The sequence below is a fragment of the Thunnus albacares genome, chromosome 14 (genome assembly GCF_914725855.1).
Source record: "Thunnus albacares chromosome 14, fThuAlb1.1, whole genome shotgun sequence".
Taxonomy (NCBI): Eukaryota; Metazoa; Chordata; class Actinopteri; order Scombriformes; family Scombridae; genus Thunnus; species Thunnus albacares.
The window spans coordinates 5157855-5184862 of NC_058119.1; the positions used below are offsets into that span (position 1 = coordinate 5157855).

At 39.1% G+C, this 27008-nt stretch overlaps 3 protein-coding genes and 1 non-coding gene across 4 annotated transcripts; 3 read left to right on the top strand and 1 right to left on the bottom strand.

The window, feature by feature from the left end:
• Nucleotides 1–781: 781 nt before the first annotated feature.
• On the top strand, nt 782–4909 carry haao (3-hydroxyanthranilate 3,4-dioxygenase). The gene is made up of 10 exons (XM_044372510.1): nt 782–1014; nt 1207–1285; nt 1789–1872; nt 2185–2291; nt 2767–2856; nt 2958–3001; nt 3088–3233; nt 4282–4350; nt 4520–4602; nt 4773–4909. Exons 1-10 carry the CDS (start codon nt 926–928, stop codon nt 4843–4845), a joined length of 864 nt encoding a protein of 287 aa, XP_044228445.1. The 5' UTR covers nt 782–925; the 3' UTR covers nt 4846–4909.
• Nucleotides 4910–6605: 1696 nt separating this feature from the next.
• On the bottom strand, nt 6606–8877 carry LOC122996808 (transmembrane protein 229B-like). The gene is made up of 2 exons (XM_044372512.1): nt 8653–8877; nt 6606–7365 (listed from the first exon to the last, which is right to left on the bottom strand). The coding sequence occupies exons 1-2, from the start codon at nt 8789–8791 to the stop codon at nt 6881–6883; spliced, it is 624 nt and encodes a 207-aa protein (XP_044228447.1). The 5' UTR covers nt 8792–8877; the 3' UTR covers nt 6606–6880.
• A 3683-nt stretch (nt 8878–12560) lies between these two features.
• On the top strand, nt 12561–13644 carry hcar1-3 (hydroxycarboxylic acid receptor 1-3). Its single transcript, XM_044373419.1, has one exon. The coding sequence runs from the start codon at nt 12561–12563 to the stop codon at nt 13551–13553; it is 993 nt and encodes a 330-aa protein (XP_044229354.1). The 3' UTR covers nt 13554–13644.
• Nucleotides 13645–17781: 4137 nt separating this feature from the next.
• Nucleotides 17782–17875, top strand: trnai-uau. The gene is made up of 2 exons: nt 17782–17819; nt 17840–17875. It is a non-coding gene; the product is annotated as a tRNA-Ile (tRNA).
• Nucleotides 17876–27008: the final 9133 nt, after the last annotated feature.

Sequence of the window (27008 nt, forward strand, 5' to 3'; positions counted from 1 at the left end):
TGTCAGTCACATGGTAATAAATAAAAATAGAAGTCATGTGAATATATTTTCCATCCAACACTGTTTGCAAGTTGTCTATCGTGAGCTGAGGTGAGATGTCACTTGTTCCGGTATTTACACTTCCTCCCAATTGGTAGACTTGTTGCTTTATCTGATCTTTGGTTAAACAGCTGCATCTAGTGGGCACTTTAAATAATTACATCTGCTATAATATAACCCCAAATATTGTGGTATTCTCGTTCTCATTTGTCATGTGAATACAGATTAGATTTATATTATATCGCTAAACATGACAACAAATATATACAACATACAGTATAACTATAGGCTATCTTATATTTAATGTATGTATTTAAGGGACATGTTTTAGACTAAATATGACAATTTGTCACAATTGGTCAATGTGCTCTTTTCTCAACTGTGTTTTTATAACCAAACATATCATAAAAATTAGAATTTACATAAAAATATTTATAGTAGGCTGAATAGGTTAAATAAAACAAGTTTAAAATAAGTGCCTTTCTTTAAAAAACCCTCTATTACAGTAATGTTCTCAGCATTTTGTTTATCCAGTGTGTGTATGTTGTCTCACTGGAGTTGCTTTGAGCATGATGACTCTCAAGACCTACATCCTTCTGTCAGACCTCTATGAAGGCTCTCCACAAGAAATCCTAATGAGAACACGTCTGTTGCCAGCTTGGATTTATGACTTTTGCAATGGAGTCTCTTCAGGACAACACTCTGTTACTGATTGTAACTGTAGAGGCAACCTTTCACCGGTCCACAAAACAGAACTCCTCCCCACTTAGCTTACACTGACTTCTGCATTTTGGACTTTCAGCGACAGTCAGATTGTTTAAACTACTCAAAGCTGACTGGTCAGAGTGGCTTATACTGCAGCACAAAGCCTCAAGAGATTTTAATAATGAGCAACAGTCCTCTTCTGGTGAATGTGGAAAATTGGATTGCAGAAAACCAGAATGCTTTCCTGCCACCAGTGTGCAACAAGCTCATGTGAGTAGTCACTTTTACTTTCATATTAGCTACATTGTTAATATGTGGGCAATGGCAGTGCGTTTTCAGGTTGAAAATCTCTGCAAATCACAACAAGGGCGCAATTTTTTATAGTGAAATGAACAACTAATGGATTATACATGACTATATGAAGACATGCAGTGAGCACGTGATTGTCTTTCTCTCTTTTAGGCACTTTTCCCAGTTGAACATAATGTTTGTAGGCGGACCTAATACCAGGAAGGATTACCATATAGAAGAAGGGGAGGAGGTAAAAGAGAAGCACTGATTTATTCTGCATAAAGTTTCACTTCCACCACTGACATGCAAACTTGGCTTAAACTACAAAAATATGAATGACTTGAGCATAACTGAGGCTGTTATTTTATCCTTCAGTGCTTTATTTAACAGTTTTACATTTCCTACAATATCATAACTCCCCACTTCCAGTTCACCACATAATGACTGCCTGTTAAAGCTAAACTCTTCCCCCACTGACCAGGGTAAACTCCAGCACAATGTTGCAATGCTACCGCTATTTGCTTTGCCTGGGTCCTGTTGTTTCTGGCATGCTTTGCTGTCAGTTATTCTGAAGTTTAGTGTCAAAGTATAGAGGGTGGTCAGCTGACATGCAACAGTGGCAATTGAGTAACAAAAAGTTGTAGAAATTTTCTGCACTTCCCTGAATATGTTTTAATCATGTGTGATATTAAAATGATGTGTTGTTATCTGATCTAGTTGACACTATCCTATCCCTCTCTCTATTTCAAATAGCTGTTCTACCAGTTGAAGGGGGACATGTGTCTGAAGGTGATTGAAAATGGCAAACACAAGGATGTACACATCAAAGAGGGAGAGGTGAGCTGTTGTATGCTTTAATACACTCCAATACTGGTTTACCCTCTTTGACATGATTGTAGTTCTGCATAATTCATCAAAATATAACATAAAATATATTTCTATACATGCGGTGTGGCAGTACAACATGTTGAAAGATAATTCACCTGTCCCTCATCACTTTAAGGGTTAAGCATTTTTCTCATTTTTGTAAATGAGAATAAGATGCTCTGGTGCAATTTCGTCAGTAAAAATTGGATGATGAACGTTGTTACATTCACACTGTTGCTTTCTGACAGTCTGCATTTCATAACTTTTTCTCCCCATTCTTAGATGTTCCTGCTGCCAGCTCGGATCCCCCACTCCCCCCAGAGACAGGCCAACACTGTGGGACTGGTGGTGGAGAGGAGACGGCTGCTGACTGAGACTGACTGCCTCAGGTTAACTATTGTACCTCCCTCTCTTGTCTTCTCTTGTCTTCTCTTCTCTTGTCTTCTCTTCTCTTCTCTTCTCTTCTCTTCTCTTCTCTTCTCTTCTCTTCTCTTCTCTTCTCTTCTCTTCTCTTCTCTTCTCTTCTCTTCTCTTCTCTCTCTCCTAGGCTACAGGGGCCTTGTAAAACAACTATATGCAATGCAACGTGAACAAAAAGTGTGCACAATATGCAAAATGTAACTTTTAGAAATATGTACAGTGTGACAGGAAAATCACAACAGATTTAGAGAGAAAATTGGAAATTCATGTAAACATGAATTGTGCAATACAAAGACTGCATATTCTCAGAAGTACATGTTACCCAGATAAACCACAGGATTCATGCTTTTAATCAGTGAGTGAGTACAGACATACATGTTAGAGTTGCAGGTCTTTAACAGGCTCAAAGCCAGCTTTAACATTGGAGTGTGTTGGTGCTTTCAGGTACTATGTGGACGGTACAACCAGCATCCTGTTTGAGAAATGGTTCTACTGTCAGGATCTAGGGACACAACTCGTGCCAATAATCAAAGAGTAAGACACATTCTCGCTTCATACACAGCTACATACAGTCCCCATCAGTCTTTATTTGTTTTAACACAGTTTCTTGTTGTTGGATGACTTCTTACTTGCAGGTTCATGGTATCAAAGCAGTACAGAACAGGAAAACCTGACCCAAGTGAGTTATTATGAGATTTCTTGTATTATTTAATCCAGGACCCTGTAAAGTTTCAAATAGTTTCATAATTGTCTTTGGCTGAGCAGATGAAGTCTTCAGGGAGCCTCCGTTCCAGATGAACACCTTGAATGTGATGTCGCCCTTCTGCTTTAAGGACTGGCTGAACAAACAGAAGCCATTCCTGGCCAGCGGCAGGCCCATCGATATGTTTGGAGCTCAGTTTGAGACAGAGGTATGAGGAAACATGTTATCAAATGTGTTTTCAGAGGCAGCAATACAGTTTTAAATTGTTATAATAATAATTGAAACATATATATTCTTCTGTCAAATTTCATTCCGTGACCTTAGGTTTACCTGGAAATATGAAATATGAAAACTGTGAACCCAGTATACAGAGCACTGCATCATGCTGACACTTTAAACTGAAATCATTAAAGGTCTCCTCCAGACATGTTTTAAGACATATAAAAAATACTCTGCTAGGAATAATAATTTGTGTCTCATATGGTTTTTGGCTGGACCAGTCCTATAACCACGGTTGTCTGTGAGTGAGTGACTGAGTGAGTGATGAAGTTACACCATTGGTTAGTCAGCTGAGCGTTGGAGTTTCCCCATTGACTGTTGCTCTTTCGAAATGAACTGGTGCGAGATGATGAAAGTGGACAGCAGTATGACACAGAGTGACTGTGTTTCCTGCTCCGAGCTCTGACGCTCTCAGCTCCGGTGTTAAATGCAGCCAAGTCTGCTAAACTCCTGTTTAAACAGACGCGTACCAGCATCTCTACATATCCTCCTCTACCGTCCAGTGTGATTGACTCTCTGGCTGACGCGCTGTCGGCAGCTGGCAGGAGACGCTCCACTGTGTGTTTGGATTTTATAACTGAACTAATACCAGGACGCAAGTTTTTTATTACTCTGACATTTTCACATCACAAATGATGAACAACAGCATTAAAACACAACAAACAAGTAAAATAAGCAACTCATGTAGGCTGTTATATCAGTCTAGTGTGGGGCGGCTGCTCTGCAGGTGCGCTTGATTTGACTGTAACTGTGGTAACCAGGTGGAGATAAGCCTCCTGAATTTGCACCCAAAATGCTGTCAAATTTCCTCTTAAATGGATCTCTTATGATCCATTTAAGAGGAAATTTGACAGCATTTTGGGAAATGAGTTAAAGTGGTTTTAATTGTAAATTTACCAAATGTAGCAGAATTATCATTAAGGACAGGAGCAGATTTGATGTGCTATAGGTAATGCTGCTTCTTATGATCCTCACAGGCGATGCTGTTTGGACCTGGGTTGACAGAGAAGTCATTACGGCAAAGTGATGTGTGGATTTGGCAACTGGTATGTCCTCTAAATGTGCTGCCTGTTCTCTAGCTCATACTGCCCCAGCAGTGCTTTTAGATGCTGCAGTCCATACATATGGATCCATGCCTGACCCTTTGTTTCCACTTAACCAAACTCTTCTTAAACATCATTTTTCTTCTTCTGCTTTTCTCTCTTTGTCTGTCAGGAGGGATCATCAAGAGTAACTATGAATGAGCAGGAGTTCACTCTTTCTGCAGGAGACAGTTTACTCATTCCTGAACAGAACCAGTAAGTCAATATTAACAATAAACGCTTCCAATCACAAAGGGTATAGCAATTTCCACCCCAAAATATCCCTGTTTGGGTGTAGTTTTAAGGGAAGTGATTTGGCAGTAAAAACATATTTCAAGAATCTGATTTTTACCCTAAAAAATCTTAAATGTCTTCTTCTCCTGTAGGCACCAGTGGCAGAGAGATGAGGGGACTGTTGCTCTGTTTGTGGTTCAAAACCCTGAGCGGAAAAGACCCTGAACTTTCACATACTATACATACAGTATGCTGAATGTGTGGGGAGGAGGACTCCTATCTGCACAAATACAAAATCAAAGTATCAAACTCTAAACAGGACACTCACTATCTGGATCTGGTAGATTGCGTATCATTCCACACAGCAAGTATTGTAAATCATGCCCTCATTTCAGTAAAAGGATTCTGTGATGTGTTAATGATAGTGAACTTTGAGCCTATTGATAAACACCAGAACCTATTGAAACGGCAAACTGCACTTTGTAGTAGTTACTTAAGTTAATTTTGTCACTGCAATATATAATTATTATATTAGCATCTTTATTGTTGAATAAATATAAAAAAATGTGTGATGTGATCATTTATCTTGACACACTTCTTGAAAGTTAATGACCTTTAATTCTTATGATTTTCACCTCTCCTGTTTTTCCCCTGAAGTGTTTATGAGTCAGGCTCATTTATCCACAACCGACTCATATAGCCTCATGTGATTTAGTACATAGATTGTCCCTGGACGTGTACAAGTTGAATAAAAGCTTTAATCAGGTGTTTCATGGATAACTTAGTGTAGAATTATCACTTTCCTTATGTCATCAATGTCAGTTGCATCACAATCACAGCTGTACTGTAGCTGTATAATAATACTACTTGAAACACAAGTTTCAACAAGTTTTGGGAGCAGTCAACTTGTTGTCAAATGATATCTGTTTGTAGCATGCCAAGTTGAGCTTGGTTTTCTTTTATTTCAACACCATAATTCTCAGGGCCTTTTCCAGACAAACCCATAACTGCCTGGGCAAGATTTCAGAGCCTATTTGTGAGATGCAATAGGAGGGATTTTCCACTGAAATATAAAACTGTGTCCCAGTATTGGGTACATGTTGACGAAGCATAGGGGCAGGCTTAATGTAGGTCAAATCCACTGCAAGAAACACACGGATCACTCATCATTGTTGGATATTTGCATACGTGCTTAAACTCACTAAAACCTAAAATGTAACTAGGCTACTTATTCTAGAGCTCAAGGGAGTCAATGTTTTTCCTGTCAATATTTTTACATTTTTTATACCTAAATGTTTAATTGCAAAGTGGTCTTAAATGGCTCTGATTCCTAAAATGACTCTCTTTACACTTTCAGAAGTCGGGTTCTGATAGTTCAGTTCTGCATTCAGTGACAAAACAGTTCAAGCCAATGAAAACAATCTTGTATTTAAAAGAATAGTCTGTCAGTTCAGGGAAATATGTTAATTTGCTTTTTTGCTGAGAGTTATATGGGTAAATCAATGCCACTCTCATGTCTGTGTGTTGAGTGTGGGGTTTGAAGAGGCGGTGGGCTTAGCTTAGTTTAGCAAAAAGACTGAAGAGGGAGGAAACAGCTAGTTAGCGCTGTCAAAAGTTCAAAAATACACAAAAGCAAAAGTGCACTATTAACCAGACAAACAGAAATGTTAAATGACAGTTTGTGATTTTACAGGATTCTACATGCTGGAACTATTTCTCAGGGTGCGACCTCCTGGAGGCAGAGAATCAGAGACTTTGCCAGGAAACTAGCAGACACCTCGTGAAATCATTACGCTCAGCCAAGAAATAGTCCAGCACAACCCCCACTTATAAAACCACAAATTGTTGTTTTTATACTTTGATTTTTATCCATGCTAACTGTTTCCTGTTGCTTCTATAGCTTTGTGCTAAATTAAGCTAACAGTCTCCTGGCTGTAGCTTCATATTTAACAGACAGATATGAGAGCAGTATTGATTTTCCCATCGAACTCTTAGAAAGAAAGCAAATTACTTTATTTCCCAAAATGTCAGACTATTACCATAAAGCAGTCATTCAATCAGTTACAGTACGTGAGAAAAAACACTCACAGATTCAACTACAAATTGTCAAATTTTATATGAGACAGGTCACACAGGTCATTTTTTAAAAACAAAATGTCAAAAACTCACAAAAGAATGATATTATTCCTAAAACATTGTCCATAAAATGCTTTGTGGCTGTTGTTGGAAGCACAGTATTCCACATCACAGTGATATCATTTCAGTTGAGCAGTTTTATCCTCAGAGTGTTCCTGATCACATACTGCTCTGCTATAAAGGCAGCCACAGCCCAGGGTAGTGCATACTCCAGAGTCACCAGCCCTCCCAGGTTGTACCTAAAATCTGAGTAGTCCCAGGGACATGCCCCCAGTAGCGTTAGCCCTGCCCCCCAGCTGAACTCCCATAGGTAGATGAACACAGTGTAGGCTGTCAGACGCAGAGGCAGTGGGTAATGCTGAGCCAGCAGCCAGGCCCTCAGGTTCTCCATGAGGTAGATTGCAGTGGCATACATAGGCAGCGCCCACAGGCTGCTGTGTCCCGCCAGCCTCCTGTCTTGGGTGCTGCACCAGTCCCACACAGCAGTGAAGGCCACCTCACAGAGGCAGCCATGCAACGCGTACACATAGAGACGAGCCAGAGAGGAGAGAGGACGACTGGAGACGCTCCCATGTGGCTCTCCTGGGACGTCACCTTCAACATCTGTCCCTGTCACAAAGAAGCCGAATTACTGTGTGTGTTGGCATGTGGTGAAAGTGACATGTTCTCAAAGACACACATGATGGTACACTTAAAATCATTTCCGCAAAGATTATTTGTAGTTTAGAATAAAAACATGAACATAAGGTGACTTAATTCTATTTGGACAATAGGTATTTCATGTTAAAGCTGCTTAACCTTCACTTCAAATGTAAGTTTAGTGCAGCGGTTACAATGATAAATATCTGAAGAAATGTCTGTTGTTGCCAAATATCTGTTCTTTAATAGATGTCAAGTTAAAACTTGCTCAAGTAAAAGTAAAATTACTGACAATTATTGAAATACAAAACTGTTTCAGTTACAAGTGTGGCACAATCAGTACATTTTTGTCTATTTGAAAGAAATTGTATATTATACATGTCACTGAAAAGTTATGCATGAAAAAAAAGAATGGGTGTCTCTCAGCTGGCCATAATTCATATATCACTGAACACACACACACACACACCCACACACACACACACACACACACACACACACACACACACACACACACACACACACACACATTTTCTCACAGAAAAGCTAATTGGGTAAAGAAAGTGTTTTTTCCGACACATTTTCTTCTGAGAATTTTATTACTTGACACTGTCAATCATAAAATTCTCCCGTCTTTAATAGATATACTAATGAATTTTCAATTTCTCTTTTAGTTCCTTTTAAATCCTTTTACTTCTTAAATTAGTCTCTTTTGGAGAAGACACAGTGTTCCATGTGATATATTAAAAGTCAAATCAAGTCAATTTTATTTGAAATTGCATTACATTTGGACAACTAATATTATTTCGATTTGGAAGAGCAGATCTTTCCTCTAGATTTTCTTTTACCACATTGTAATACCTCCAGTGTGTACCGTTGCCTTCGTCCATTCTCCACACAGCATAGTGTACGTGCTCTAATATGGATTAACAGGCTAATAGCCCGGCTTAGCAAGTTAAAGTCTTGGAAAATCTTCAACAGGTTTTCTCTCTGCACTAGAAAATAGTGTCATCTACAAATGCCAAATCAACTTGACTGTCTCTGTCAATTAATTATTTCTCCTCAAAATAAAATAGAATTAACAGAGGTCCCATAGTTGCATTGAATTCAACTCCATAACTTCATTGACTTCAATTGAGATTAGGATGCATTGTCAATGAATGCCACATCAAGCCTCAAAGTGCAGCTTTCAGTAGTCATTAAACATAATGTAAAAGTGCCATTAACAGTCATAATTCTCACTTAGGTCATTATTACCTTGTGTTCTCCTTGCATTTAGCTTTCTCGCCTCCATCCTTGGACAGCATATGGGTCTCTGTGCCTTTGTAATCCCTCTGCTTCCCTGTGTATGTGTGTGTGTGTGTATGTGTGTGTGTGTAGCTCTTGGGCTAAACATTAAGCTGCTCCATGTTATCAGAGTGAGACAGTGATGTCTCTGTCACAGGCTGAGGCTGCATAACTGTTCTGCACACAGTAAGTGTATTGATGTGTGCTTTCAGAAGGCAAATTTAGGATAGTCATCATGCACAAACTCCATTTATTGCCGTATTGAGTCATGTTTTGGGTCGGCTCGGAGGTTATCAGTGAAACACAGTAGTTGGGTGTGTCAGGGAGGCTGCTCGAAAATATACATAGATGGAAGAACTGACTTGTGATACTCGGTACTGTAAAACATACAAACAATACAGTACATACAGAAATACACACCTTTGACTATTTTAAACTATTTTACAACAGTAATTTTCAACTTTGGCTCCCAGCTTACCCGCATTTGTGATATATTTTGGATATTTCCAAGGTCATACTATTTCCACTACATTCATATTAATCTACAATATTTAAATCTCCTTGTATTCTTTATTTGTTTGTCTGAACAATGTCCAGCTTTCAAGTCTCTTTTTATAATTAAAACAGATGAAGGGAATTCTTAGTGACAAAACACTTGATTGAAAATGTTCTTGATGTTATTTACAACTTCACAAATGGCACAAACATCATCATAATGCTGATTTATATACATGTACCGTATGTATGTTGAAGTCTGCTGGGGTCTGTTTATTGAGATATGTGCCTTTGTGTTTGTATAGCCTCTATGCAAAATATAAGAATTCATTTGCATATTCAAGTTTATTGTTTTTTTGGAATGGGTATACAATAAAACTCTGTCTTCTATATTAATAAATAATCTTTGTGTAAGCAGTGTTATTGTTCATTTTGTTTATTTAAGCAAATGAATGTCTTGGCTACAATAAAGAGTTTTATGATAGCATGAGGATCATTAGTAGTCATTTATCTCTATGTTTAAAAACGAGGATCTCATAAGCACATACAGCAAAGCTTAGAGACACGTGTTCAGAGAGCTGCCAACACACATGAACGCATACTGTATAAAGATGGATGCAGAGTGCTACTTGTACAGTTTCACACATGCACAGCGTAAACTGTTGCCATAAAGTGTCTCTGAGAGCAGATGTCAGTCCTGACATGGTGCCACTGCTGGGTCCTGTGTGTTTGTTTTGTGTGTACTCTAATAAAACAGTTAGATGAATGGTGGACCTCCAGATCAGAGTCCAGCGATTCTAGCAAACACACCTTCTCGGAAAGGGGACTACACCGCCGCATGAAAGTCAGTGACCATAAAGTTATCAAGCTGACAAAGGTCGGACTCTTCACACAGTAGTGAGCCGGGCTGAGTTTTGTGCATGTGTGTACAGTGTGTGTGTCAAATATTGATGCATATTGAGTAACCAAGGAGAGTTTGGTTAGGGAAATTAACAGAAAAACCTTTGCTTGTTTTTGAAAGTCATTTATCAATGTTCAGTCAGTCTGGTACTCTGAATTGAATGCACCCAAATTAAATTTAAAGTAATTTAGAGAGAAGATGACTTGAAATGAGATGGAATGAGTTAGTAAATGGAAAACAACTTAAGACAAGATTAGATGAGATGAAATGATTTGCATGTCCTTACATGTTTTGTAATTTTGTGGTCTATGTATTTACTATGTTTTATGCTTAAGTCTGTGTTCTGTGTTTTACCTGGCTGCAAGATACATTTCCCCTTAGGGGCAATAAAGTTTAAAGTCCCCCTTCACTCAAAAATATATTTTTCTTCTTGTTGCTTCAGTTGGATGTTTGAGCTTCACTGTGCAGAATGATGTATGTGCAGAGTTTGAGAAGACTGTTTTCACTTTCATCTGCTGAAAGTGGAAAGTTTCTCTGTGCTCATTGAAAATGAGCACAGTGGAACAACCATCTCAGAGACACATTATTGCCCCAAGCAGAGTATTTATCTTAATACATGTCTGGAAGGGATCTTTAAGTCAGGAGTTGTCTATGTGCTCGAGATGGCACATGGACACTTCATAAATCACCTAAATGAGTTGAAATAAAGTGCAGTAGATGTGATGAAATGAGGACCAGACAGGGCAGGGCAGATGTCACATAATTTTACAAAGGTCAGGGTCAAGGTCGCAAAGGTCTTCCAAGTGCGTAGGAGAACCCATGGTGGAAAAATCCTCCCTAGATCCAGTGTTTGGTTTGTCGTTTCTGGGCTACTGTAGAAACATGGCAGTGCAACATGGCGGGCTCCATGGAAGAGGACCCGCTCCCTCTGTAGATATAAGAAGCTCATTTTAAGGTAACAAAAACAAAACAATTCTTATTTTCAGCTTATTATACACTATTATACACACATAGCATACAGAAGTGGGCCAGTTCAGGCAATGATGCGGCACTGCTGGCCTTCTTTTGGCATGGAAAATGTGAGCCTTAAATGGCCTGCATGTAAAATAGCGAATATGGCCCAAATATCCAAAATCAAATGTGGGTCTTTTTTTTATAAAGATGTGATGCTTTCAGGTTTGCGTATTTTGGATGTGGGCCAGTTCTGTTTTATCTGTTTTTTTCTTGGTTGAGATACAGCTTGATTGTGGCCCAGATCTGGGAAACAGGAGCTAACCTCCCAAGTGCCATCATTCCATGCAGTACGTGGACCGGATGAAAGTGCCGAAAGTGTCAGGTATGGGCCGAGCTGGGCCACAGCAATTTTGCTACCTGGGATACTTATGAATATTATATTCCATTTCTACCAAGTCTTTTCCACTACATGCCACTAAATCTTACACACAACTGTGATCTCAAATACCAGACATGCTTAATTCACCGCTACTTTTCTCTGGAACCTTCGTCAACCATCATCCTCATGTTATGACAAGCCCTCTGAGAACGCCAGCTTTTATACACAGTGTGGCCACGTAGCCAACGCTGACTTGAGAGAAGGAGTGCAAGCAGGTTTCTTAGGGAGCCAACAAATTTAATACTACAAACGGATACAGGTGAGTAGTGAAATTTCAACTTTTTACCTCTTCTGTATCACATGTTCATTTGAGTTTAAACTCTAGAAAACTTGCGATGGTCATTATCTGTGTATCTTTCACCATTAATGTGCAATATAAAGAATGTTGAACTAGGTTTTGTAGGATATAAATGGATGGGAAAAGGTGAAATTCTTTTGGCATACGATTATACACATTAAATCATATATTGTAACGGTTCTAAAAGAACATGTTCTGGCTGACATGTCCCTCTTATTTTTCACTTAAAAATTAAAGCACTGCTTTATCATGTATAGAAAGTTTAGATTAAAAGCAAAGCTTGACATTTTGCAGATAATTCGATGAGCGGTTTGATAGCACTCTCATATTTGTCTGTCACTGACTATGCAGATCAATATCTTGTTTTATATCTCAAAATATATCTTGTTAACCTAACAAGATATATAGTGTTGACTGATGAGCTATGGAGGCACTGGTAGGTGGCCAGGCTAGTGGTTTCCCCTTGTTTCCAGTCTTTATACTAAGCTAAGCTAACTGGATGCTGGCTGAAGCTTCATGTTTAGTGAAGAAACATGAAAGTGGTATCGATCTTCTCATCTAACTCCTATGAAAGGGAAAGGGAGTGGGAGGGGTGTTCAGTTGGTTGCAATCTGCAACCTCACTGCCAGATGCCTCTAAATCCTACACATTGGTGCTTCAACTATTTGGGCCATGTAATATTGAGGTCTATAATACTTTTCTCTGTCCTTCTGTCCTCTTCAAGTTTCTGCTGAAAGATCTGCTGAAAAAGGAGCAAAAACTTGAGAGATCAGACTGCATTTACTGGTGAAATGGCTTCTGCTGGTATCCCCGAGGTGATGAATGAAACCACTTTCTTTCACTGCAAACCTGACCAATATGGAACATCGACTGCGCTGATTTTCATGATCATTGAGATGATAGTGGGCTTGCCAGGCAACATAGCAGCCATGTGGATTTTTTATTTCCACATGAAGTTCTGGAAACCCCACACTCTCTATCTCTTTAATCTGGTTCTAGCTGACTTCCTGCTCCTCATCAGCGTGCCTTTCCGTATCGACACTCACCTGAATGGGGACAATTGGGTGTTTGGACAGGTCTGGTGCCGCATCAACCTCTTCATGCTGTCTGTCAATCGCTCTGCTAGTATTGCATTCATGACAACTGTGGCACTGGATCGTTACTTTAAGGTGATCCACCCACATCATAGCATCAGCCGTATGACCTTAACTCAGGCAGGGAAGATTGCAGGCCTGATCTGGATTTTGGTGATTGCCCTTCGGATTCCGCTGTTGACCATCAACCTCCTGCACCAGCATGACAACCTTGCCCTGTGTCGCAGCTTTAGCTCTTACGAAGTACCTCCTTTGGTGATAAAGGTGCACTATGTGGCCTACATTGCAGAGTTCTTCCTGCCCTGGTTCATGTTGCTGTTCTGCTCGGTCCGGATTACCAGCTACCTGCGCCAACGGCAGATGAACCAGCAGAAGAGCATGTGGAGAGCCATCCTAGCAATAGGGGTGATCAGTTTGGTGTTTACCATCTGCTTCCTGCCAGCTATAGTCACAGGCCTGGGTGGGATTTACATCAAGATGTTCTATCCCGAGGACTGCACATCCTACACACGGATCACCCAGCTCTTTATGGTGTCTATCAGCTTCACCTATCTGAACAGCGCATTGGACCCTGTCATCTACTGTTTCTCCAGCTCCATGTATCGTGACGCCCTCAGGAGCTCCATGAGTCACCTGTGCTTTGTGAAGAAGAATGTCAGACCAACAAGCAGCGTTGCCAATAACTGCTGAAAGGTGACTGAATTATCTATAGCCCCCTTTCTTGTAAGGGTTTATCTCTAGACAATAGACAAGTCAGTGAGAGTCAGTGTTATCAAGATTATTTCATGGAGGAGTTTTGTTTTAGACTACTGAAAATAAATGCTTCAATAAAATACTATATACATTATATTTCAATGGATGCAGACAGAAAGTCACCTAGAAAAAGATGAAATCAGTCAACCCTTGTGTGTTGTCTACTAAAGATACTACTGGACTTTGGGATGGGACTTTGTATAAGTCAGTGATGCCTCTCACCCACCTACACACTCAGTCACTTAGCTGCACTTTTCTTTTACTCACTCACTCACTCACTGATATTCACTGACCAACTCCCTCACTCAGTCATGCACTCATAGTGACTGACATTCACTCAGTCACTTTCTCAGTCATTCATTCACTACAAACTCTTATAAATACACACTTAACTTGGACAGTTACAGCTTGCATTAGAGGAGTATGTTAATATTTTTATAATGTTTTATGTCTTTATTTGTGTACACTGTTCAGACAGTCTGCATTACTTGTTTAAGTATTTACTTTTTAAATGACTGAAATGCAGGTTTAATTACCTGAATGAGTTTGATGCATTGCTTTTTTTTTATTACTTTCTATTTCTGTACACATGTTTAGCATCTTCATTTAAAATGTTAATAAAGTGAGACAGTTGTATCTTAACATTTTAAGACACAATTCAAATGGCTATGGTTATTCACTGTTGTAAATACTGTAAGTGAGTAATATCAAGTCGCAAGGTTAGGAAAAAAATACTTTAAAAGTTTAACAAAACTGATTGTACTCCTCAATGCTAGCAGTCAATTACTTAATAGTGTGTTGAGTAGCATGTTGTACATATTGCAGTTTACAGTAAAAATCTGTAATTGTACCTCTTGTGAAAAAAGTGCAAATTAACAGTAATGAATTGCAATCCTTTTGGCAGTATTTTACTGTAAAAGTAGAAAATAACAGTTGTATGCTGTATTTATAAAAACAGCAACAAACTGTTAATTTCAGCAACAGCAAGACACCACTAATTATAAAGTAAATTAATGGCAACCCTGCTGCCTGTTTTGTTTTTTTTTTACCATTTTTTGACAGAAAAATCTTTAACAGTGTACATTACTACTCTGAAGGCAACCTAGTAGCCCAATGGAGACTTTATGATGCTGGACTCATTGACTGAAACGGAGTTGCACCATTGTGTGGCAACAACAGACAACACTAATGGTGGCACTGAACAAAAAAATCAGTTGTTTAAAACGGCATGAAAAACAAGTTTGTTCTCCTATAGTTCATCATTTTATTTTATTTTACATATTTGAGATGACTGGTTGATTAGTTTGGAGGAAGTGTGTCTTATCAAAGGCTTAGAGCACTAAATGCTATCTCACTGCTGAAATATTCAAACTATACGTATGTGGGAGTGACATTAACATGAGAAAATACAGTGAGAGCTGTATTCAGAGAGCTATTCAATATTTATCCTTAAAACTGTATAATATGGATGTGAGCACAAATAAAAGCAGCAAAATGTGAACATGGGTTGATCTGTTGGCACTGATTGTATCTATTTGTTTCCATACACAGTAAAAGATTTACTAGTGTAATTCTCACATGTATTTCTGATAATGAATGGATACAATTTTCACGATATGCTACAAAATATTTATCAAAGAGGAAAAACAAATGCATAGCTCTTACAATACAATACAATCTCATTAGCACTTCTGTCGTTTGGCTTTCAGAGTGTGGAGACCCTTCATTTTACATGTTATTAATTATGCCATATTTAATATGCACCTATGCACAGTGACATAACACAACTGTTTTCTTGCCATGTAATTGTTTTTCTATCCCATCTCTAAAGAAATGACTCCACAGAAGTTATTCTGTGAATTGTGGTTCTCGTTTACAACACAAAACAAATTTGCCTCAATCTTTTCAAAAAGATTCCTCAAAAAGCTGCATCAGGGGCCTATAGATTCCAATCCAATCAAGGAATCACAATAATTATACACAATTAATATTGATGTTAGTATTAAAGGAATAGTTAGTGTTATTAATGACAACTTATCGTGATATGCTAATCTAAAACTGTTTTTTACACATGCAACCATGCAGGTCACTTGTAGTAATCATGCATTACTATACATTCATGCACTTACAGCTGGATCATGGATGCCTACAACAGTAAGACTACAAAAAACACATTATTTGATAAACATGTATAAAAGGGAGGAAGATATTGATTAAAGGTAAGATTTTCCATGTAAATATTTACAAAAAAGTTAATAAGTAGTCAGTTAGTTAATAAATAGATAGTTTACTATCTTCTTAGTGGATATTCTGTTCAGGTCATTGCAGATCAATATAACACCATGTACACATTAACAACACAATGTAACGTACAATGCGTCCACACAGGTACAATCTGTACAGTGAAAATATTTGAAATGGACCACAGTGTAACACAATATGGCAGTATACCAGTAAAAATAGGTTGATAAACAAGAGACAGATAGACAATGGCTGGACATTAAGCACAGAATTGTACCAGAAACACCATAATGATGTTAATTACAGAAAGAAATGAAATGCTGAACACATAAAAACACATAAAAACAACACATGAAACACATAAACATTGTTATCATGTCCATCCCAATCTTCCTATCCCCTTTAAAATTAAGCTTACAGTGAATAGTCTAAACAGAGAACATGAATGTGGCGTCTCAGAATGTCTGTATCAAAATTCACATTATCTGCTACCATTAGAGAACAGCTGCTGTCCTCTGTAATTGTTGGGTGTTACTAAACTATTACCAATTTGTCTAAGATTATGATGAGAGTTGTTGTTGTTATTTGGTTTAGTGCATTATCAATGTACTTTTAATTAATTTAATTGAACCTGTCCCAATATCAATAAAACTACATTAGGCTGTGCTACTTGTTGGACATTTAATTGGGCTAGATATGATATTGTGCCTAAAAACACCTTTCATCTGCTGGTAATGAGGAGGAAGGCACACCAGAAAACTATGGGTAACAGTTTGCTATATTTGCCACTCTACATTTAAACAACGGTTGAATGACCGTAAAGACATTTGTTTTGTGATTTTTTTTTTATTGCGTGCAGGTAAACAAGAGGTTCAGTATTGCAACATTTGGGTATCACAGGTGCACATTATCATAAAATGATAGGTAATATGAGTTTTTCTTTCTCCATCACTTTATTTAAAGAAAGCATCACTTGCAATGTGTGTGAAACAATTTGGCATCATAATGAAATAAAGATAACATAAAAGACATGACTTCACTTTGAGTTTGTCGATACCGTCAACAAGGTAAGAGGACAAATGGTAAATAGTACTAATAAATAAATAGATAGAAAGTAACTTATCAGAAAAGGTAGGCAATAAAATCAGATTTCTTTCAAAAGTCTTGGAGCGTAATAACTGTATGAGCACATTTCTTATTGTTTATAACTTGGATAAACTCAAAATACTTTCTAGACCTCCAGACTTATGGATGTGAAATTTTCCCGGTAAAATTAATAAACTGACAGTCTGGTTTTTGTTTTCATAGTATAATATTACATCCTTGGCTTCCTGCTTAATTGAATGGTTGGATTGAGTGTCAGAATAATCCTCAATTTTTTCCTCCAGAATCCTGATGTGTACTGACATCCATAAAAAAGATGTTAGGTTGTCTTCTTCATTTTTACAAAAATCACATTTGTTATTGATATCCACAAATCTTAAGATGAATATAAGTAGTGTGAATGTTTCCTCGTGTGTCTGTGGTGCATGACGTCATTGACCCATCCTCGTGACCTGAGCTCGACAGCCAGCTGGTAAGCAGCGCCGCTCTGTGCTCGGTTTCATTAGCAAGACGCAGGGTCCTGGAGGTCATGAAAAGTCCCAGCCGACACATTATTTGGCCATAAATTCAAATTTGGGTCCATAGTGACATCGTTTGTATTATTTTGTGTGCCCTAAATGGCACTGCGTGTTAGAAAGTAGCTGTCATTTCACCATTATTCGTTGAGCCTACCGTTGTGGTTTCATACTTTCATCTCAAATATAAACGTTTGTGAGTAGCTTTAGTAACAGCGTCATCAAATAAATTCAGACAGACGACACAGGAACAATTGATTAGATGTTGCTTGTTTATAAACTGAACTGCGGCTGGCTTGTAGTGAGCTCCAGTGGCGCAATCGGTTAGCGCGCGGTACTTATATGACAGTACACTGTAGAGCAATGCCGAGGTTGTGAGTTCGAGCCTCACCTGGAGCAGTCTTTTGATAGCGATCTATCGCATATTTATGTGAATTCATTTCGTTTTGTTGAAAAAAGATATAAATCCTATTCACATCGGGATTCTCGTCGCATCTCTTTGTGACCATTGAAGCTCGTAACGAGAACAAGAACAATGATACAGCTTTAAATGTAACGTAACTGGGAACCCTTACACATAAACCACGAGTCAACAGGAATATTACAGTTACATCATAGAACCATACCAAATACCATAAAACAGGCTACAGTAAGATCTCTTAAATTCACTTATAGACACACAAAAGTCTACACAGAGAATTTATCTAAGCATATAGGGAGGCATTAGAATATATTTGCATTATCTGATGTGATGTTTTTTATACCAACAAAGACACATTATGTCATTTATATACATATTTTGGGACAAACTTGACAAAAACATCATGGAAATGGTGGCAACAAAGCAGGTAAGCATTATTATTTGAGTACAGACTACAGACTGAAATAGTATTCCAGCTTCGCGGTCAGCAGGGGGCAGCATCTCTCCATCTCTGCACAGACTCAGGCTTAAAAAGGGAAGTACAGTTACACTTACAGTAGGCTATAAGCTGACTTCATATTGTATCATATAATAATCATTTGTTTAAAGTGGATGTCAAATTTTACATCTTGCATGATGTGAAATTTAATTTCACAAGTAATTTAAATTGTTATAAATTCTCAAATCATGCCCACAGCAAATCCTTAAAATCATAGATTTTTAAGTCAAGATTTTTTTTTCTTTGTATTGTAAATTTTGAGGTTAAGAGTTCAATCATTCCACATCTGCTTTTCTCTGGTCTTAAACAGTTTTCCAGAGACTCAGTTTAACTCTTGGACCATTTCATTTCATTAGTGTAGCAGTATAGCATATGGTCACATTCCTCTTATAAACATCAATAACTTGGTTTAACAGTCACGGAATGAAAATATTAGTTCACATGCCAGTGATTAGATTGTGAGTCAGTGTGAGTGAAAAGTGTTAATTATGTTCAATGAATTGTCATTGACTTGGCAGTTTACTGTCCTGCCAGTAGGGGTCGTTGCTGTCCACTGTTTGAGCCCGCTGCTCTTTCCCTCCTGATGCAGATGAGAATGCTTGAATATGACTGGCTGTGTCTCCTGTTTGAATGAAAACAGTTGGTCCGGTTGTGATCTTCCCACTTCTGCACTCCCTGTAGTCTCTCTGCTCATTTTACACATGCAGCTACATTTGACATGAGCTGACTTTATTATCCAGTGGGAGCAAGGACACTGTAGGGATCACTTCACATCTGCACTCATGGATGTCTGTGTATGTTGTTTGTGTGTGTTTATGAAGATGTGCCTTTAGTAGGTGCAGCTTCAGTCAAACAGAACAAGGAATTGCACTCATTCTGTTGCTCCTGCATATATGAAAGTTAAAGAGGTAAAACTATTTTTTCCTCTTGCCACACTGCCAAGAGGGTAGAGTATGAGTAAAGCTCTGGAGATGTGATTTTTGTGTATGTATTTATGTTTGAATTGAAAGTTGGATAATATGGGGCGTAGGTGTTCAACTATGATGCAAACCTCAGTTCAAAACAAACACACACACGCACATTGATTTCAACAGTGTTAACCTCATGATGAATGAGTCAGATGCCTATCATTGACTGTCACAAGCGCAAGAACAGGGCTAATGTAGAAAACAGGGTGTGCTGAGGGACTTGAACTTGCTCCATTATGATCACTTGAGGCCAGATGCAATGAGCATGAGATCACCAGATTACAAAAAAAGTTGGGACATGTGTGTGTGTTCGGGTTGGAAAGAGTACTGGATTACTCTTTCAAGTAAGGCATATTTAGTTTATTGAAGTGTGGGAGGGAAACTCATAAAAACTACTCAGAACATTTCCCACCTGATCCAACAAACACATGCTGTAATTTTTCTTTAATTTTCATCACAGTCCCTATCATCACTGCACTATACCTGCCTGTCCAAACATCTGCAGGAGAGTCTTTTCATTCTACCAGTGTTGTCTTTTCTCCCCCTCCTTCAATGGAGGGATGATGTATTATTGTGTGCTCACTGTAGAATAAATGTACTATGCAGTGACAGAACAATGGTGACTAAAGTATAAACTGCAATCAGTTGTCATTGTAAGGTAACTACTATGTTACAGGAAATGTGATGAAGAGAAAAATCAGATAAAAGACAGAACTTAGCAGTGCTAAAGCTACATGCTAAGTCATTTTAATTGAAGCTCGTAACTCTTGGAGCATTTACAAGAATGTTGTATGCACCTACTATCACACAAAAATGTAAGCATGCATGGAGCTGCTGTCTCTCAACATAGCTCATGCAAAAGTATCAGCATGGAATCTTCTGTCTCAGTGTAGCATAGCTAAATCTAAGAACACTACATCTATATGAATGTTTTGTGTCTATTCCTGTTACCGTCACGTGTCGAGAATTTTTCCAGGTCACTTTTTGTCTCAAGTCCAAACAATGTCTTGGTGACATTGGTGTCTCACGTAAAAAGTAACAGGACAGTGCATGGTGTACTAACAGTTTACCAGTATACACTGTGCATCTTTTTTGTTTTGTTTCGCTTATGTCAGAACAACCTGTGCAGCAATATTAGATCAGAGGTTAGTATTGTTTATACAGTAAGGTTCATATCAACCATCACATTCCACTTGGGACACATTTTGTCTGTCTGAGCATGATGTGGGTCATCATGTTATTAGCTGTGCAATAGCTTTGGTTTGTTATGATTTGAATATACAGCTCACCGACCTGTTTCACTCCAATGGAGAGGTTGATCAGGGTGTGTAGGCATGAGTATGAGTGGTAGTGTAATTAAAATAGTGAAATTGTGATTGCATTGGGAATGGGAATGTAGGAGTGGCTGAGAGTGTGTGATGATGAGAAAGAAAAATACAGACAGTGTATGTGATGGAGAGACCTGAGAATAAACAGAGCTTGAAGGCACCATAACGGTGAGTGTAGGTGTTGTGGCAAGGCCTGTTCCTCTATCTCTGCCCTGATCTGGCCTGCAGCATTAATCACCTCCTCTCATTACCCAGCCATCTTCATGCACACACTTGCATGCACACACACCACTGCAAAGGACCGCAAGTAAGTGTTGTTTTTTTTTATCAAATACATGCAACAACTCTTTTGCAGGCTGCAACTGGTGACAGGTTGACCTATGTCAAACTCTAATGTTGATTTTCGGTGTTTTGAAAGTCATCCTGCAAGAGTATATTAAGATCTTTAGATCTAAACCAGCCTCCAACATGTTACAAACCATGCGGCTATGTGTCACAAGCTATAATTCACATCTGTCTTTGGTTAGGACTGAGTGTTCGCTCACTATCTAGCTGTCTGACAGCTCCCAGGCCCAGCTGTTATGTATTGTGGCCCATGGGCTCTGGTCATTACGTGTGAAGGTATAATTATTATCATTATTGTTTTTTTTGTTTTTTTGTTCTTCCACTGCTCTCTTAAGCCTGGGGCCACTTCAGTGATGAAGCGCCTGTCAAGTTGCCAAAAGGAAGTGATGTCATTCTGCCTGGCCGCACACCAGCAAACTCTGAGGTCAAAGGTGTGTCTTGACAGAAGGGGAGATGTGTGTGTGTGTGTATGTGTGTGTGTGTGTGTGTCTGTGTGTCTGTGTGTGAGTTTTTGTGTGCGTGTTTGGGACATAACCTACGGCCAGGGAGGGTTATTGAGTTTCGATGAAGATGTGAGATAATATTTTGTTCTTAGGCAGCCAATTATGTGACTGTTCTTCATGGGATATGTGTGAATTTTGGGGTCATCTGGTGAAGAATTCCCAGATGTGCCATTTACATTTTTTTAACCTACACTTTCTCAAGGTAAGCCGTGAATGTCGCTCACACTTCATCACCATCATCTTTCATCTTTAGCAGCAATTGTTCAGGAAATCTTAGTGTGTGTGTGTGTGTGTGTGTGTGTGTGTTTGGGAGGGGGAGGAGAGTGTTGCACTGAAAGTAGCACCATGATAAAGCAACGCTATGGGCTGTGATCATGTCGCTACATAAAATGAAATTTAATCCAAGAAGTTCAGTTTGAAAGCTCATCAGACACACTGCACAGCAGTACAAAAGCTTTATAGGTATATATACACACTTTGGTGTGTTCAGACTTTTGACTCGTTCTGTAGTTCATATGAATTAGTCTACATCAAAGGAGAAGTCCTTCCAATTTTTCTGGATTTACACTGTTTTTCTTTCATTGGTCACAGAAGGAAACTAATATATGTCCTATTCAAATGAATAACTGATGTTAGGCAAATTACTTGAAAAATGTAATACCTTACATATTACATATTACTCATTAAAAAGTAATAACAATACTTAACTGTCTACTCAACAGCAAAAGTAATCAGTTAATTACTTGTTACTTAACTTGCAGTTCTCAGCCATCAGCTCCATTAAAGGTGCCTTCAGAGCCTCCACACCCACGTTACATCATCCTCATTTAACTTGTGTAGAAAAGCAATACGAGACGTTGTGTTTTAACAAGCAGCCAGTCTGCAGCAGTGACTACATGAAAAGTCTCATCCTGTCAGTCAAGCTGCATTGTTCTCACAGCTTACAACTCTAACCACATCCCCATACCTCCATCCGCCACAAGCTAGCACGTACCGGACCAGTCTGTCCAATGAAAATACAGAGACCAAACTGATATCAACCCTCCATCAAACTACCTGTAAGATGGCAAACAAGTTGTAATTACTGAATTTCAAATTGTAATCTCTTGCACTAGTTGTTACTAAAAAAAGTTGTTACAAAAAAAACGTGTTACTGTGTTTTGTGGTGTGGTAATGCTTTTTACCATGACGCACTACAGAGAAGTTTCCAGGTTTGTGTGTGTTTACCTGTTGTTTGGTGAAGCATGGTAATACAATACAGACATGCATACAGTACATGTATGCTTGTCTGTATTAAATATTATATATGTATGTTTAAGGGGTAAATAAAGGTCACAACACTGGCTTTGTTAAGTTCTGAAAGAAAGTAAAAGTAAATGAAAGGTTGCTGGTTGCTGTAATTTGTGCTGTGCGTTCTCACTCAGGAGTAATGAAAAGTGAGCACAGCAGCAGGTGGCAGCTGGAAACTTTTTTCATGTACTGAGCACTGTGCTCAGCCCAAAGAGCCAGATGCACTTAAGAAGTGGAGTGTCTACAAGTGCATGTGTGTCGAGGACAAGGGTGTGTAAGGCCAGTTGGCTGTCTTCCCTGCTGCACCACCTTAAGCTAATTAAACATCCCTCCAACAGCCTGGCTACTTTGCCAACTCCAATCACACACACATACGTATACACACACACAAACACAGTCTTCCTGGAAATTACAGTGGATTTAAGGGATTTGCAGTACTTCACTCTTCATTTACAGTCTCTTGGGTCAGATATGCAACTTGTTGTATGAGTCAGTGTCTGTGTGAGTGTATTGTATAGGTGCACATGAATGTACTCTTTTCCCTTGTTTTATAGCCAGGAAACTTGTGCTTAAAACTTTATAACAAACTATTGCAGTTTCCCATAACTTCCAGGAAACTTGGACTTATAACCCCCTAACTACTGCAACTTCCTATATCTTCACAGCAAGTTTTAAGGCTTTCATTTGTCAAAGGAAAAAACAACATGGGGAGTATTATCATCCAGGCCAGAGATTTTGTTTAAATCCCAGCCTCCGCCCCTCTCCTCTGGCCCGGGATTCTGGCCTAGCGGGGCCTGGTGAACGACCACATCCTCCACTGCATGCATGCCCATCCAGATAGATGTCACAAATAATGGGGGGAGCGCTGGGAGATTGTTTGATTTATGTGTGCGCAGGGCCTTCTGGAAGAGGAAGAGTGTGTGACCTGATGGAGGGCCAGAATCTCTAAAAGGGTCCTTCCTGAGAGTCTGAGCCAAGCAGCATTCTTGGCTGGATTGACCTGAACTCATCAGAGGGAGACAGAAAGAGAGAGGAGAGTTTTTATATGTTGTTAATACCAGTGTGTATTTATCTTGCTTTCACAGTTGTCTCCTTTACTGTTGCTGTCTTTTCCCATGAACAGTTATACAGCTTGCATGCGCAGATAAACACACATAAGTTTCACATCTCTGAATTTGATCATTGTAGTTTGAAACATCTGCTTCTTCTATAATAGACACTGAAATAAACACACCCTCGCTCAAACACATGCATGCACTAGCCTCCGGACACCATGACTTGTGTATTTGCTGCTTTGTTGCTACGACAAACACCATAATCTTCATTTTGGCATGAGCCAGGTGCGTTTCATAAATCCTCCAAATACTTAATATGGACCCAATGATTTATAATGCGTCCATTGTGTCTGTTTTGCTCACTGCGTAACAATCACAGTATGAGTCAGATATGGATTGTATAAATAACAGAATTGTGACCTTTGGAAGCCGGCTGTCTGATCCTCTGCCAGTGTGATTGTGTGCTCTACCTGCATGGCCAGCTTAACGTCACTGCGGCCGGAAAATGAGGGTCTGATTAGTGTTAGTTTTTAGTGCATCAGAGAGAATGTGTACATGTGTAGCTGCTTGTGTATTTGTGTTTGTCTAGGCAAAGACGCTTGGCGTGTGTGAGCATATTTCAACATGTTTTTTAATGAATGAATGCGTAACCTTTTCTTTCTAGTGTTTCTATTAGTGTGTTTGTGTATCAAAAATGACAGCATGTCCTGACTATTTGGTGTATAAACTTGCCTGTGTGCAGTGTTACTGTAAAAAATGTACAACTGTTGAGTGCTACAAATTAATATAAAAATGATATGACAATTGATATGAGCACGTTCTCTTAGACATACAGTATATTTGTTTTGATTTTTGATTACACTAAACAAATAAGAAGCTTTAGGAAATTATGATTGAAGTCAACATGAAAGAACTTGAAAATTTAGTATCTAGGAAACCATGTCAACTTAATGTAGCTCACATGTAGTGGTAATACCTGCTTTACTGTGATACGGTTTATAAAATTACTTCTTCATTATTCTGATCATTACAGTCAAAAGTGGAAATATATTTATTAGTGAACGCTATGGAGTTATCTACTTAATATCAAAATGAGAAACTGCTGGCAAGTTATGTCTGACAGTTCAAGCTAGAGATATCAGAAACCTAAACTGATCCTGGTGTTGAGCACTGTGTCCCCTTTAGCTGCTAAGCTAATGCTAACAACAAGCTGCTGCTCTGCACTGAATGTCCGGAGATCTCTATTTAAGTGATTAAGCTGTAAAAGTTAAGTTATTGTAAAGTATTTACGTGCGTTAGCTAGAATTAGTTGTCGTTCACTTAACCCTATATCATTTAGTAAACAGCAGTCTGATAGTCTTTTTGAACAGCAAAAAGCAAACTTTTTTTTTAATCAAAATGGTACAGAGTGGTGCCCTTCTCAAGTTAAGACTTACTGAATCCCTTTCATTGTTGGAGGAACATTACAGGTTGCTTATTTACACAGTGACTATGTTTACATGCACAAAATATTCCGGTTTTTGCCCTTATTCCAAAAAAGACAACATTCCTACTAAGCTGTTTACATGGATTAATGGAAATGAATACTCTGCTAATATTCCTGTTTACATGCAGAGCGTTTTCAAGGTTTCCCTCTGCTCCAGTGGGAACGGAAAACACGAGATCGCCGCAGGCAATGAAGTAAACCAGTAAGGTGAAAAACATTAGTGAGCTGCTGCCTGATATTTATAAGCGATACTGATATGATTGATACTATGAATGTATAGTTACAGGCACATCCAGTATCTAGGTTGTCCCATGATGTTTACCACACTGCTGAGTGTTTTTGAGTCATTGAGGCTGTACGTCAGGATAATAACCAATACCCTCTGTCCCGTCATGGAGAAATTGCGCTGTGTTTTTCCAGTCCGCCCCAAACAGCTCTCCACTCTCCTCTCATTGCTCTCCTCTGTCTGCCTTCCTGCTCCAGCATATGTCATTTTGCCTGCGCAGGGGTGCGTTACACAACCGGCCCATCGTGCATCTCTATCCTAGCCTTGCGAACTTTTGGCTAGTTGGTTTGTTTACAACGCACAGAGCTGACCGTAAACAGGCAAGAGGCCGTATGTTGCAAGAGGCCGTGTGTTGCAAACGGCGGTAAAAACCCCAATTGAGACACATAGTCCGAATGTGCTGTACACATGTCTAAAGAATGCTTTTAAATATCGGCATATCCCACGTGTATTAAAGGGAAAATGCTACATTCAGAATATGGCTTAATTTGAAATATCTAAACGGAATATGCTGTTTACATCAAACTCGGAATATTGTCATATTCAGAATAATAGTGTGCATGGAAACGTGGTCAATGTGTCTTTACAAGCAAGAAGTGACGGATGTGATGTTACCTGATTTGTTTGCTTGCAGTGAGTGTTTTTGAGCACACAGACATATATGCTTTCTAGGTAAAAGCCAACAATTCATTTTGTTGTTTGGCTCACTCAAAACAAATGTTATATTGCTTATAAAAGCTGAAATTGAGAAGCTAGCCAACAGTATTAATCTTGCTCTAATGATTGTATGGGTACACAGAGGTTGTAGGATATAGGATTTTATATTTTAAGAAGTTGATTGTTGCAGTGGCCTGGTGTGGCTCAAATTTTGTGCCTGTAAATGTCTATATGTGCTCAATGCAAACATATTGGCAATGGTCCATATTCCTCCTCCCTCTCTTTGTCTTATGTGTACCGCACATGCCAGTATCAACATCTCATGTAGTCAGACAGGGTACAACCGGGCCTGTGTGTGTGTGTGTGTGAGTGTACAGTATAAGTGTGTGTGTGTACGTGCATTAGTCCTGGGTGTTGTGTGGATCTGTCGGCGCCCAGCCTATCGCTCCCCGTGGGCACATGAAGGGCGGTATGGTGGCTGGGGGCAGGGAGCTGCTGACATGACCGCCCAGTTCAAAGAGATGGAGCAGAAGATGCAGGCAGAGAGCGAACAGACTGGCCTTTATATTCACCTTGGCTGAGCCTGGGAAAACTCTGCAGCCCCCCGTCCTCGCCTGTGGTTACAGGCAGGGAGGCAAGTGGACTTACAGGTGCTGCATAGTGCTGCTTAGACTCTGTGATATGCCAGAATCTG